This window comes from Ceratosolen solmsi, unplaced genomic scaffold, assembly GCF_000503995.2.
Source record: "Ceratosolen solmsi marchali unplaced genomic scaffold, CerSol_1.0 scaffold7, whole genome shotgun sequence".
Lineage (NCBI taxonomy): Eukaryota > Metazoa > Arthropoda > Insecta > Hymenoptera > Agaonidae > Ceratosolen > Ceratosolen solmsi.
In genome coordinates this window covers 5,709,058-5,724,204 of record NW_011948413.1, presented here as the reverse complement: position 1 = coordinate 5,724,204, position 15,147 = coordinate 5,709,058, and the positions used below count along the sequence as shown (strand labels likewise).

Below are 15,147 nucleotides of genomic sequence, written 5' to 3'. Positions count from 1 at the left end.
AACGTGACAGACCAAGCATCTCAGGCCCCGGGCTCGCGTTACTTTTACTCTCGATTTTTCGGAAGTTCCTCCTCCTTCCCGGCCCGGTCACTCCCCTTTCCTCGTATGCGCCCTCGCGGAGGCGACGGTGCGCATGCTCGGAGGCGCGTTCCGATGCCGAGTCCCTCGCTGGAAAAGCCCGTCGCGTTCTCCTTCTCTGTCGGGTGCGCGTCTCTCGATCGCCGGTCGATGAGGGAACGGAGAGCCGTCGCGTCGACCGGGAAACATGGCAGTCGCGCCTTGACGCTCGACGTCGTTTGGTACGGACACCGCGACCTCCTGCCTCGCGAGGGAGAGGAGAGCGCGAGACGCGAGTGCGCCCTGAGACTTCATCGACTACCCGGACCTCGTCATCTCTTGCCCTCGTCACTGTTCCCCGTCATTGGTTGGCTAATCGGTTAAGGGCGCGTGTCGGCCAATATGAGGATTAGGTACGTGTGCTTCACAGGTACTCTTCACCATCGCCGGGTCTATTAGCGATTAGCCGGGTGCCGATCGACGGCCAAATTGACCGTTCGACATGGTCAATTTTTACATTCCAATAACTCAAATCTGTCGGTTAATTGATATACCAGCGAGTAGCCGTTCGCCACTGATTATCATCGATTTGAAGTTAACGAGGCCGTGATCATTGCCCTTACCGTGATAATAATAAGCCCCTATTTCCTAATCTTACAATTACATCCATTTTTCTTCTCCCGCCACCATTGTCATCGATCTTATATCTCTATTGAAGCAGACGTTTATTCGTAGACTTAATTATTCCACGTTTAGTTAAAAACATTATGCAGCGTCGACGATTTAATGTCAATGAGGCCCGTATGCTTAGTACAAGGTCTCGAATTTTTAAAATTATATATTAAATTTGAAAAATGTCGCGACGATTTATGCTTTCTTTAAATATCAAATATTCATTTTTAGATGAAATGGAGTAGAAATATTGAATACCGATACACATTCCTTAAGATTACGAGTAAAAATTTCTTATAAAATACGATGTACATGGATTAAATTAAACAATATAAAGTTCCTAGAATACGTTTTAATTATTGCATTAAGATGAAATCTGTTTTACAATTTTTCTTTAATTTGTTCTTCTACGTATATAACGAATATATTATATATTTCGTTTTTGTTAATTTTTTTTTTTGGAATAATAATAGTTGCATTTATTTAGAATAAGATAATAAAATCTCTTTGGTGTTTAGATCGTAATAAGAAAAAAGAAAAAAAAGATACAGATATAGAATAATAATGAAGGATATGAATATTAAATATAAGTAAATTTTATCTTATCTTTTCTTTGTCTAATTGGCATTTCATTAATTTTCTATTTAATCTCATGCAATAATTGTATCAATTTAAAAACATAATAAAATATTAACAGCGTGATTCATTATACTTGCACTGGCAATTATTAATTAATCGCAATATAAACGTTTATAAGAATATAAACGTTAATAATATAAAAATTGATTTTTCTTTTTTTATAATTCAGTATTTTTATAATAATATAATTATGTTTAAGAAAGAATATGAATAAGAATAGGAATAACATGATAAAGATAGGGGATCTCTTCTACACAAGTACAAAGACTTTCTAAGATAATGTAATATTGTGTATGCAATACTTTTCAAAGAATCTGTAATAATATGCGATCACCATTTACAAGCTTCTTGTACTTGCATTATTATTATTAAATTCACATTATACATAAAAAATTTGCAATTATTCTGTATGGATCGTAATTTTTAAAACCATTATCTTTTAATTGTACTATTCGAATAATTTTCCTTTTTAACTTAATAATTTTTATTTTAGCTGACCCATTTTTATCTTTTATATTATACATAAAAAATTATTTGATAATTTTCAATGTGATTTACCTTAAGAACACGTAATAAGGGTAAAACGAGCAGGCCAACTTTCTTACTTTTATGCACTTATTATTAAAAAAAAAAAAAAAAAAATGTGCCGCACTTTCATTGTGTCTCGTTGAGCATTTAATGATTCTGTCCCTTTTATAAGAATTTTGCTCACGACGTTTTTAGAAATAATATTCGTATTAATCTCGTGTAAAAAAGAGTTATACATATTTTTTTAAATATATATGTTTTCATAAGAAATTTCTATCCCTTAAATTAAGTAGACCTAATTTCTACTTAACGATATTTGTATTATTGCGATATTTTTATTAATAAATTGTCTCATTCATATTTGTCAATTTTGAGATTTAATAAATAAAAATAGTTTTTAGTATTCACATAATTGCTGTTATGGTATGATATAAAAATAATAATAGTATATTCGTATCCGATGGACACGTTTTATCAACTCGGGAATATTTTGCATTTTAAAAGGATTAAATGTGTAATGAAAATTTTTTTTTATCGATATTCATAAGCAATGTGAGATATTCTTCTTAAGTTATTTATAATTTCGTGAAATTGGCATTAAAATTAATAAATCATCCGCAAATTTTGATATATTAATGCGTAAGTACTTTCTAGTTTACTGGCTCTCATTTTGCCTTGGTGGAAAATAAAATAATATCTATTAGTATAAAAATTCTTTACTTTAATTAAATACGATGTTAGAAAAATAAAATATTTGTTTTTAGCATTGCCATTGAAGAGCTAGATGAGCGTATTTTACACTTAAGATTTTTATCATCTATGTTTAATTCGAAATTTGATTTTGAATAGTTTTGAAATAATTTATGTCGTTGCTAAAGAATTTTTGTTTAGAATTTTGTTCACTCAATGCCATTAATATTCTTCATTATTACGTTCATTAGAAAGACAGTTTTATTTATTTAAGATATTGAAAATAATTAATTTGTTTTATAGTTAACATATGTATATTGATATTTATCCTTTATCCTTCTTCATTATTTCTTAATTGTTAATTCTATGCTTTTTTGTATCTGTCTGTATTTTATATGCGTGCACATGTAATAAAATTGATAATAGTTTTTGTTTAACATTAAAGAGCTAATTAATAGTTTATCCTTGTATTGGTTAAAATTTTGAATATTATTAATTGACAAGACAATAAATTCAATGCTGTTAAGAAATAAGAATGCTCAATTGTAACTGTAATTTGGCAATTTGAGCGATACTCTTAATGTGCCTTGAGTTAAAGCTTTTTTACGCCCATTATATTCGATTTTAATTTAAGCTTTTATTTTTTCATAGTAATAATTCGATATGAAGTTTTTGAAATATTACAGCAGGTATTTATGATTTACATGTTTTTTGTATGCTCGGAAAGTATATTCAGACATTACGCAAGGCTTTCACGAATACCTTTATTTTCTTTATAATACCGTACGAATGTAGCGTACTCAGATTTAAAGCCATGTCTTTGTTAAAAAAAATTTTTTTTTATTTATATAGAGCTCTTAAATTTATAATTAATAAATGTAGATGTTGATGTAGATGACGATATCCATAGGCATACGCAATGCTGCTTTTCTACGATTACACGTATTTATGAATACACGCACACCAATGCGTATGTATGTACGTATTGTACTCGTGGTGTCTCAATTTCATACGAACCAGAGCTCGTTAACCTATAATACGTCGAACTTTGGCAAGATTATCGAGACAAGCGATTCCAATTCGCAATTTTGCAGAAACGCGAGAAATTAATTTATAAGGCAGAATAAGCCAAGTGGCAACAAGCTTCATTATAATTGGACATGGTGGGGAAAACGGGTTGGCAATTTTGGTGACGAGAAAGCATTGTGAAGGAATTGGCTGGAACCGAAATTATACGATTTGTCAAGCGAGTGCCTTAGTAATGTAAGATATAAACTTTGTCAATTTTCTATCGGGCGAGTTTAGAAATTACGAGCGAGCAGTTTAAAATTTACAGGAGTCGGCTAAATAAGGACTCAGTCGCATCGATCACTCCTTTATATCTCACTCTATCCATCATTATTTTTCTAATTATCTCTATTATCGTCATTTACCTTTACCCGCCCCCCCCCCTTAAAAAAAAAAATTATTTTATTCTTTTTTCTCTTATTACTATTTTTACGTTTGTTGCACGGAAAGTTCCCGTTTCCCTCTCGCTCCTCCCCTCAATCTCTCACCATCTCTCCTCCCATCGACAATTTAAACAAAAGTCAAGTATTGTTCGGCTCCCGTTGGAATGCACACTTTCAGCGTACTTAAGTTCGAAAGAGCCGAGTTAACTGGCTTTGTCGGGGATTGATTTCACAAGTCGCGGCTCCTCGGCATCGACGTCTCCCGGCGATACGGCAAATCACCTCGTAATTTTTTCGCCGACACTTTGATTCAGCCGGTGCCATCCGCGGGCGGCCGATATCCATGGCACGAGCCGCGAGAAAGTGAAAGGATCCGTAGGGCCGAGACTCCCCCCTAGAGAAAGCGCTCCCCGTTACGTGAGCGGACGCTCCCCCGGACGCGTGCCCTCGACCTACCTTCCACGATGTTTCCTCATCAGTTCGCTTCGATGTACAACCCCGCGTAAAGGAAGCGGGCTCCGGCAGGTGGGGGAGCGGGAAGACGAGGAGGAGGAGGAGGAGGAGGAGGAGGAGGAGACCTCGTGATTTTCCTCTCAACGTTCGCTTGGTCGCGCGCTCTCGCTGTCCTTAATCTCGAGGCTCTCTATCGGCGCGCCGATAAGCGCCCGATCGATCGTCTTCTAAGGGAGATACGTCGGCGCACGCGAGCCTCCGAGGACTCGCGGTTTTCGTTAATACGATTATTTGCCATCTCGATCGCTATCTCGATCGCTATCACGATCGCTATCACGATCGCGGCAGATCGAAACGAGCACTGACGCAATGAGCGACGATAGAATCCGGCCGCAAGGCTGCTGTCTCGCGGATGCTCGTCGGTACGCGAGAGCAGAAGAAAGCTCGCGCGATAATAAATTTTGGGATTTGTATTTAGTTGAAATTGTTTTGTAATCACGCCGGCCAGCGATTTTACGAAGGGTGGGTGGTGCCTTCCTCCTTCTGGGGCCCAGCTAGATTCGTCGATCCGAGTCGATCCGAGTCGCTGTTTATCGCGGGCCGCCCGATCGCATTTACGAGGTGGAAGGGAAAAGCTTGAGACGCACGCTCGCCGATGTTTAGAAACACGCGCCGATCTCGCTCGAGGTCGATGAGGCGAGGAAGAGGAGCCGAGGTCCATCGTCTGCGCATAAAAAGGCTCGCGAGAGCTCCAATAATGGAGATAATACGGAGGCGCGTGACTTTTTAGAAGGGCCGGCGATCGATTGCGCAACGGCCGATTGCGTTAGTAATCCGTGAATTTGGAGCGTTCGCGCAGAGCGAATAGGATCGTAGGAGCCGAGGGAAAAGGAGAGGATGGATAGATGAAAGGGAGGCGAGCGATCGAGTGCCCCGTTGTAATTTATGGCTGCATCGTCAATTTACATTTGAAATTCGCAGATTTGCCAATGCTGGAGCGGAGGCGCTTCTGCTACTCCTCGTGGTGGTGTGCGCAAACAGGGGGGAGGCCCTCCAGTACCAGCCGCTTGATGTTTACGGCAACGGCGCCGAGGAATGCGCTCTGATCATCGGCGGACCGGGACGCAGCAGCCTTTACGATTACACGTACAATCTCCTACGCGGTGGCCTCTTGTACGTATTTCGCATGTGCTTTGCACAACCTTGCGATATCGCGCTCTTTTTAGCCGCGTAGCCGACGTCGGGGCCTCTCCGTTTTTTTTTATTCTCCGCTTCGGAGCGGCCTTTTCCTTACGGGGAGGCCGGTCACGCGAGCTAATTGAGAAAAGGAGCTTGGCTTATCGGGCACATCGTTTGCTCCATTTACACGGTCAATTGTAAATCTAATTCTCGCATTGCATTTCAGCAAGTGTTAAGCCTATTTGGAAATTCGGTTGGAATTTAAGATTACGTTTGTTTAATCGGGCTGCGCTCTCGCCAATTAGGCTAATTAAGAGTCCCATTTTAGAAAACCATTCGTCTTTACGTTTACGGCTACATTTTATTATTGCCATTTTATCATTGCATCGAGGAAATGATATTTATATTTATAAGATATTTAAAGAATAACGAGGACTTTTGTTAATCGCGCTCGACGACACTGCCATAAGCATAAGCAACAATTGCCGAAAATGATCGAGATTATATAAAGTGCCGTTTGCTCGATTTATATTTACGAGCGGCCGTTTCTTCTCCTTTTACTTTACAGAGTTGTTCCAAATTTTTCAAAATTTAACATTTTATTATTAACAAATGAATGATCGTTAAGCCTCACAGCCATTCAAACAAACCAACAGCAAGAGTTTATTGGAGAAAATTCGTGTCGCCATTTACCTTTTCTCATTGAGCCATTAGATAACCATCTCTCAATAACAACAACAACAATAACAACAACAACAGCAATAACTTTCACAGCAATATCAAGTCTTAATGTCAATTCCTTTACAGCCCGTCGTCAATTGGGTCACAAATATGCATCACTTACGATGCCATAAATCGTGCTTACATCGAAGCCACCAAGCGCATTCGTAAGTTCTCATTCATCAAATTATTATTACGCTTTTCAATAATAATAATAATAATGCTCCTCACCATTCATCCTATCGTTTTGACTTGGAAGGTACGTCTGGTTAAGACACAACTTTCACCCCCGTCCCTTCTGTAATCCTCGTCGCTATCCACACCTACGCTGTTTGTATTTATATTACAGGCGTGTAGAGTTTTTTCCTTTTTTTTTTCTTTTTAACGATTTTTGCGTATACTTGTAATTTTAAATTACAGATGTTGCCAACCCGAAAAACGAAAAATGGAGGCCCGAGGACTTGGCTAGCGTCGGAGAGCTCCTTCTCGATATTTCCATAAATCTTGCGCACACGTAAGAAAACAAAATCAACAAAATAAACGAAAAAAAAAAAAAACAAAAAAAAACAAAAAACAAAAAAAAAAGTATATATATATATATATATATATTTATTACAATGAATATTTATGACCGAATCGTAAATTATTTCATTCGAATAAGTACGATGATAATATTGTACACGTTGCCAAACGATAGTCGATGATAAATAATGCCACGGGCGCTCGACAGTTATTGGATGGAAATTATTTTAGATACGGCCTGTCGCCGGAGCAAGTGGAGAAAAACTTACCTCTCATCGACACGTCCAAGACACTCATTCACGACGTGTGTCCAGCATTCCTGGGCAACATACAATGTAGGCCAGGCAAATACCGTCGTTACGACGGGCTGTGCACTAATTTGGAAAATCCAACTTGGGGCGCATCGTTATCACCGTTCGTCAGGTAAGCTTTGCGCAAATCCTTGGTCCATCGATGCGTCGTAAGCCGTATTGCGATTTCGCCGTACTTTGCTGTCAAATAAATAAAGTGATACACGAAGCTTTGAGAGAAATTTTAATTGGCTCGCTGCTTTCAACTATCACACAATGGCTTTGGCAATTCGTAGTAAAATAATTTTAAACGTTGTTTGCGTATTGATGGACGGTCATTGAATCGCCCTCTCGGCCTCTAAAGTCTCTTAATATTCTCTATAGTCGATGAAAAATATTTCCATGGGCTATTTTCAATAATTACGGGCTAAAGTAACGAGCGATTTATCATTGCGATCGTTCGATTACAAACGTTGCCATTTATTAGAATAAATATTATTTACTCGATTGTTGACAGGTTTGTTTGGCCATCTAATGCCGCCGTCAATATTATACGGTCATGGTCCAATTGCCGTATTATGAAATTACGATAATTGGAATACGGCATCGTTAATGCATCATTAGAGTTGGTAAATCACTTGGAGCAACCATCTACCTTAATTTCCTTTTTATAATCGGCTTAAGCGGAGACTTATTAATAGTTTAGAAACTTCAATTTCCATCAGAATCAACAGCGATCGATCCTCAAAGCTATCGATTCACTTATAATGGGCAAATATTATCGTGCCTAGCGTATTATAACGTAATAATAGTCCACGACATTTACTTTCAAATATGTTTTAATGGGAAAATCGAAAGAAAAGAGCAACGCTGCGAAATCGAGCACGGCCGAGCATTTTTACAGGCTCGAAAGAAGCACTTTATATGTACATTCTCCCTTCAAAAGTTGAGAAGCTGGCGCGATAATTCAGGCAAGACGCGGTCGTCAATGCATACAAATTTCCAATGAAAAACATGCAGCTCGCTCGAAAGAAAGGGATAATGTCTCCTTTAGTCTCTCCTCTCGCTCGTAATGCCTTCGCTTGGATTTCGGGAGGACACAAGTGCATTAGAGGCAGAGGTCCAGAGATCCTGGACGCCACCATGTATCAATAATGCACATTCACTATCCGGCCGTCCTTTTTCCCTCGACGTTCAATCACCTCTCTCTCTCTCTCTCTCTCTCTCTCTGTATCTCAAACATACACACATACACGCGCGCGCGCGCACGCAAAAACACACACATACACGCGCGCGCGCGCGCGCGCGCACACACACACACACATACACGCACGCACACACACACACAAAACCCTCTCTCGATCGATCGCTCGCTCGCTCGCTCGCTCGCTCGCATGCGACTAGGCCTTCGCCGGCCTTTTGGATCTCATGGTTAACCAGTCGCGCCCACGGTAATTTGATAATTCTCTTGCATTCATCTGTGGCCGCGTTTTTCTTCTCGATGCGATTTATTCGGCCAGTTGCGGGGCGTTTTCGTGCCCTGCGATCGACTTCCGGATAGTGGCTGACCTTCGGAGCCATGAAATTCTACCGTCGCAAATCAAGGTCGCGTTGAGTTCGACTCCGCCGTCTCTTTCTCCGCTGATAATGCACAATTTTAGAAAGTTCGTGGCTACATTCCACCGGTGATTTTTCTCCGTTTTTTTTTTCTTCATCTTTTTTTTTTCATTCACTCCCGTGAATAATAATTATGGCCCTCGTCCGCGCTATAATAGGAGACTTTGAAGTAGCGCTAGCGGTTTTACGGCTTCACGATTTATCGGAGTGATATTTTACGCGATACTTTAATACATTTTTTTTCATGATACTTAATTGCCAATTGATCTATTTACACCCTCAAAATTGACGCTTTTTTGCACTCTCCGTCTTCTTTGCTCTCTATTCTTTCTTGGCCTCTGAATTTGGTATTTCTCGCCGATCATGGTGAAACACTTTATGAATGTTAAAAATGGAAATTGAAGATACCGAGAGCCCTGTATGCATTAGTTATCGTGTTGACTGGCCGATGAATTTTAATGCATGTAACAGTAGTAAATTATTTGCAAATAAAATTTGTTTTTTGCTTTGAAACATAAAGGTTGTGCACAGCTTCATATTACAAGTGGCTAGATAATGGGCTTGAAAAAGCTAGTGGTCTAATGTCTGAGGTATCAAGTTTATTCTCATATTATGTGATTAAATTCTATTTACATAATATACATTTATATATTTATATATTATATAAACGAGCCTTTTAATCCTACATTTGTTGAATAATATTTGCAGTTAATTAAGAGTTTTTTTTTTTTTTTTTGAGACAAAGGGCTGTCAACTAATACTATTCAACATTGACGTATATCACGTTCATTTGATACGTATTGCTTCCATTCGTTGATTTAGCCATTTGATAACGATGGGATTAATGAAAACATTAGTACGAACTTAAGAACTAAAATAAGAACTTCCGAATTTTTATTTTAAAGCAAATCCTATTAATTTTTTTACAACAAATTTCAGTTTATACGTATTTTCTCATCTCTCCCTTCAACTCTTTCACTTTCATATTCGAACTTTCGGGCACTTTTATCTTTCGTTTTACTGGCATACCTTAATTGTGTTAAGACACAAGATTTAATTGTACTTAGTACGTCAAGTTAAGTATAGAGTTGCTCTAACCAGTGATTATATCAGTTTTTACATTTCACAAGTTTTCACCTTAATTTTTATAAAATATATCTTTGTCTACTTTACCTCTCAAAATTATTATAATAAATTTTTTCTTACACATTTTATTCCGAAATTTTACGTGATTAAAAGTAAAGTTAGTTTAAAGTTTTTTTTTGCTTTATGTGTTGTTTGATTTTTTTTTTTTTTTTTTTTGATGTATCTGACGAGAAGCGAGTGTAATGCTGAATTCGTTAATTAAAAATACTCATATGATAAGAATAAAAAAAAATAAAAAAATTATAGCAATGAGTTACGACTACTTTAATCGTAGCGAGATCTTTAAAATTATTTATCACAATTATCATATTATTCGAATTATTTTTAATCAAATGTGTTATCATCTAATTTGTATTAGTTATATTTTTTATTTATAAGCTCATTTGCTCTTTCATTCCATTATTGTATCGGCTTCTCAATATCAGTCTATAACTATACTTAATATTAGTTTATTATTTATATTCGAATAATCTTTAAAATTTACGTTCAACGACATTGCAATTGCTTTTCTCGCGATTATTCTACGTAAACAGTCCCCATTACGCTAGACTATCCGTACTTAATTTTTTACACCTAAGTTTTCAGTTTAATTACAATTCGGTATGTAAACGAAAATTGAAAATTTAAAGTCAAGACGATCTTGTAGAGTCTCGTATAGATTAAAAAGTAATATAACAAGTTTTGCCTAACACCGTTTGAAGTGAAACACTATTTTTACGAATGTAACTCGTAAGAAAAAACAAAAAAAAATTCCATTCTATTACTTATATAAAAGACTTTTTTCAATCCTAAATTATGGCTATCTAGAACTAACGTCGTATCATGTAAGAAGAATTATCGAATAATTATTCAACTTTATTATACACATTGCAATTTCTCCTACGTTGCGATCCTTTCTCTTGCGTTTTTATGTAATAATAACCATTTACAAGCACGCGCTAAAATTGTTGACCCTCCTTAATAAAAAACGATCATCTCTTAATCGATATTTTTATATTTATAAGAAGTCTGTCCCTGAGATATAATAATTTATTTCACCACAAAAGAAAGTATACTTGTCCGAAGCTTTCCGTTTTTGGTTGTATTATTTCCAACGTTATTGTAGTCTTATTGTACATTGGAATTATATCCATTCGTACGTAATATGCTTTGCTCGTGAAAAAGAAATGAAATTGCAATGAAATAAGCAATTGACAAACATTACTATAATATTCGGAAAAGTATGTTACTAGTTATTCTCTTAAAAAAAAAAAAAAAAAAAAAAAAAAGAGAAAAATGCAAGCAGCATTCGGTAAAAATCTCGCTTTATTTTTATGAGAGGAGGCCTTCGGATTTGAGTGACCTCGTGAATCGGACACAATACCAAATTGTTTATAGGGAGTCGCGATTGTCTTGTCGGCAGTCAATTTGCACATTCTCAGGCCATAATAACGATTGAACGGAGGATAATACTTGTCTCTAGATTACTGAGCCCTCGCTTCTCGGACGGAATGAACTCGCCGAGGATCGCCATGTCGGGTCGCAATTTGCCACTTTCACGAGTCGTCTCGCGTACAATGCACCCCGACGATGGTTTTCACGATCATGCAGGTACGGTTATGGTGATCGCCTGGGGTCAGTTCATGGATCACGATTACACGTTGACTGCGACGCCATTGGGTAAGCGACAATTTCTTGCTTTTCGTATGCTTTTCCTATGATACGCTGCGTTTTGGCAAAATAATACACGACAATTTTTCTATGGAAATAAGATTTTTTTCTTCTACCATCTACGAATGTTAGTTTAAACATTATTCATAAGCCCGATAAAAGGTTAAATACTTTTTTTTTTTTTTTTTTGCTTTCCTGTTTTCTCGTATGTTAAAGTATGTAATTTACATGGAATTGTATCAACGAAGGTGATTTACAGTTATACCAATTAGTACAATACTACTCAAATAACTTAGTATATAAAAATTTATTATAAAAAGCAATATAAAAACGATTATAATTATTAATGCAATAAATTTATCATAACTTTAGTGAGTAGCATAACTGTAGTTGTATCATTTGTATGTTATGTAAGTATTCGGATAATGCCTTATGATTCATAATTAGCAGTTACGTTCTACATAAGGATTTTTATTTCAAATGACGAATACCAATGAGTTAAAAATATTAAAATTAACACGAATAATTTATTCAGAAAATCATTTTAACGATCCTTTTATAATTTATACAACGCAATGCGTCATGAATTTATAAATTTTAATTTTTTTTATTTTCCAAATCATTATTGTAGTTTTATTGCTATTGTTGATTAAATGTAATACATTAGTATAAGATTTTTTATCGCGGACTTTAGCTTATCACCGGTACGTATAATAAGGTGATTGTGAAAATTTTAAATCTGTATAGCTTATTCAAACAATACGATTAAATACTATTTTCTCTGAAAATTAACTAACATTATATAATTTGTTAATTCATTAATAAACTTGAGATCGATTTTCAAGTTACTGATGTTATTATACGGTCACGCTATTGAAAATTGATGTTTTTAGGAATATTTTTATGTAAAAATAGTATTTAAATATTATTATTACTAGATTAATAAATGTCGTATTGAGACGTTATCAACAACTATTTCATAGAGTTTTTATGAACCTACGTTATTTTTTTTTATATAATATAATCATAAATCCTCTCTGCCCGTTTTGACAAAATGAACGTACTTAAACTGATTTCCGTTCATCTGACTATGTTCGACAGTATTTTTTAGGAGTGGACTCTTAACGACTTAGATTAGTTGTGAAAGACGTGAGCCGGAGGAGAAAAATATGTCTTCTCTACATGAAATTAATAACACATTAAATAATGTCGTTAATCGGGGAATAACAATATTACTGTGCAACATTACTAAACACATTACTAAACAATCCAGCATGTCGGGGGAGCTTTGCAATCTTGTTTACAGCCAAGAAATGTCGTGCTCTCGAGATTCGCACGCCAGGGTGACACAAAGTACGGGAATAAAGATATGACGTCGTACACAACCTACAACGATCGTGAAATTTATTAAAGTAATGACGTATGCTCGTGGGCAATCAGCATATAATACATATCGCATCAAAATTACGACAGTCGCTTGCAATTTGTACATTGTACACATACAAGTGCAATGTCCTTTCAGGAGACAGCGTGACTTTCACTTTTTCTTATTCTTGCCACGAATTATTATTCTACATTTAATACGAGGCTCATAAACGTCAAAGGATGCAAGATAACATTTATTAAAATGGTCATTTTTCTAATTTGATCCCTTACTCTCGGAAACAAATCAAATACATTATAGAATACACGTTGGGGATTTAATATTGAATTAAATACGAATGCATTTATATTTAAGGGTATTTCTGCTGAAGTGAATGTCTTTGCGTTGATTGTAATTGTACCATAATAAGTTAATTGAGTTAATTATAATAATAAAATTAATTGATTAGACGCTGCATTATATCGACCGAGCATTACTAATGATGCAATACTTTTGCTCGCGGACATTTAAAAGTATTTAAAAGCATACGTGTCCGAACACGAAAACATCGGTAAAATTGTTCGATTGACGATTGCATGTGAAATTATCTACCGCATTAATTTTAATGTGTTTTGAAAGGAGCCGAATGATTTTAAAATGTATTTTGTCAATAATAATTGAAAAGTGATTTTATAAGATATCTCTCGGGAGTTCGTTTAAAAGTTGCCGAAAACATTAAGTCCGTTAATAACATTATTGCGATAATCTCGTACAAGTATGAACGTTCGCATTAAGATTCTAGAAACAATCATCGATCGTAATGATTTTGTAATGAGCCACGCATCTCGTTCGTTAATTAAAAAATTACGAAAATGACTAATACGAGAGCCGAGGAGAAAATATTGTTCAAGCTAACGGCAAAGTACACATACATTTAAGGGATTGAAAAGCAAGCGGTTGGTATTGCAGATTGGCAAATACCGACGGCGTAATAGTAAACACGAATTTCCAGATCCGATGAATCGCAACGACCCGGAGGAATGCTGTAACCGCGCCGCTCACAATAAGAATCCATACTGCAACGAGATCCATATACCAGAGGACGACTACTTCTACAGGCTATTCCACGTGCGGTGCATTGACTTCGTGCGCGCCTTCCCCGCAGCAAGACCCGGATGTCGACTCGGTAGCCGCGTGCCCTTCAATCTTCTCACCGGAGTGCTCGACGGCAACACCATTTACGGCATCAGCGACGAATTTGCCAAGTACGATATGCCCTCACGATATGCAGGCACGAGGCTTGATTTATTATTATTGTTGTTTTTAACTATTCCGAGGCTTTGCGCCTGACGAAACTTTTTCAACTTCGCTCTAGTTTGCATTGGGAAGAGCTGAAAGTGTCGCGACAACTTTGACTATTCGTATTTTATCGTTTACCTAGACTCGGATCGTTCCATATATATGTTTCTTTATTTTTGACGCCTAGGCCGATGTAATGTCATTATTCTCAGAAATTAAATTTTAATAACAGTTCGAGCAGCAATTTCAATTACAAAAATATCGCCAACTTATATATCTTAGCCAATAATAACACCAATGATTCTTAAAATTTTTATTTAATCTTACACTAAGAATATTTTACAACAACAACTCCAACTCCAACAATAATAATAACAATGATAAAAATAACAATAACAACAACACACAATGAGAATGATAATTACAATGATAATAATAACAACAATAATAATAATAACAATAATAATATAAATAATAATAATAATAATAATATAAATAATAATAATAATAATAATAGGCAGGCTTTATGAAAGTAGAAATTAAAATTTTTATTTAGCGTATCGATTAATTTATAGATCCGTAAGGCCAGGTTAAAACCTTTACGAGTAAGCGAGTCTACGTTTGAAAGTACATATGGTTGCCATATTGTTTAACTACATTGCTCTATGCTCGATTGAGAAAGGGAAAAGCTTTTTTTTTTTTCATTCTATCCTACATCTTTCAAGCGATACATAATCATTGGCTCGAGCCAAAAGCGCTTTAATCGTCTCCGTACCGGTAGCAACCCACTTAGACCTCGGAAATATTGAAACACACGCACAGTCGCTTACTCGCTTCCCAACTATCTAAAGAATCGTGTGATATCCCCCCC

At 36.3% G+C, this 15,147-nt stretch overlaps 1 protein-coding gene across 1 annotated transcript in view; it reads left to right on the top strand.

Annotated features, from left to right (window-relative positions):
* Nucleotides 1-210: 210 nt before the first annotated feature.
* The window catches only part of cysu (peroxidase homolog), a 21,835-nt gene continuing 6,898 nt past the window's right edge, over nt 211-15,147 (top strand). The window contains exons 1-7 of the mRNA XM_011506096.1: nt 211-470; nt 5,472-5,663; nt 6,477-6,556; nt 6,810-6,903; nt 7,143-7,334; nt 11,427-11,623; nt 13,990-14,242. Coding sequence (XP_011504398.1) covers nt 460-470; nt 5,472-5,663; nt 6,477-6,556; nt 6,810-6,903; nt 7,143-7,334; nt 11,427-11,623; nt 13,990-14,242 — 1,019 coding nt within the window. The 5' untranslated portion in view covers nt 211-459. The remainder of the gene's footprint in view (nt 471-5,471; nt 5,664-6,476; nt 6,557-6,809; nt 6,904-7,142; nt 7,335-11,426; nt 11,624-13,989; nt 14,243-15,147) is intronic.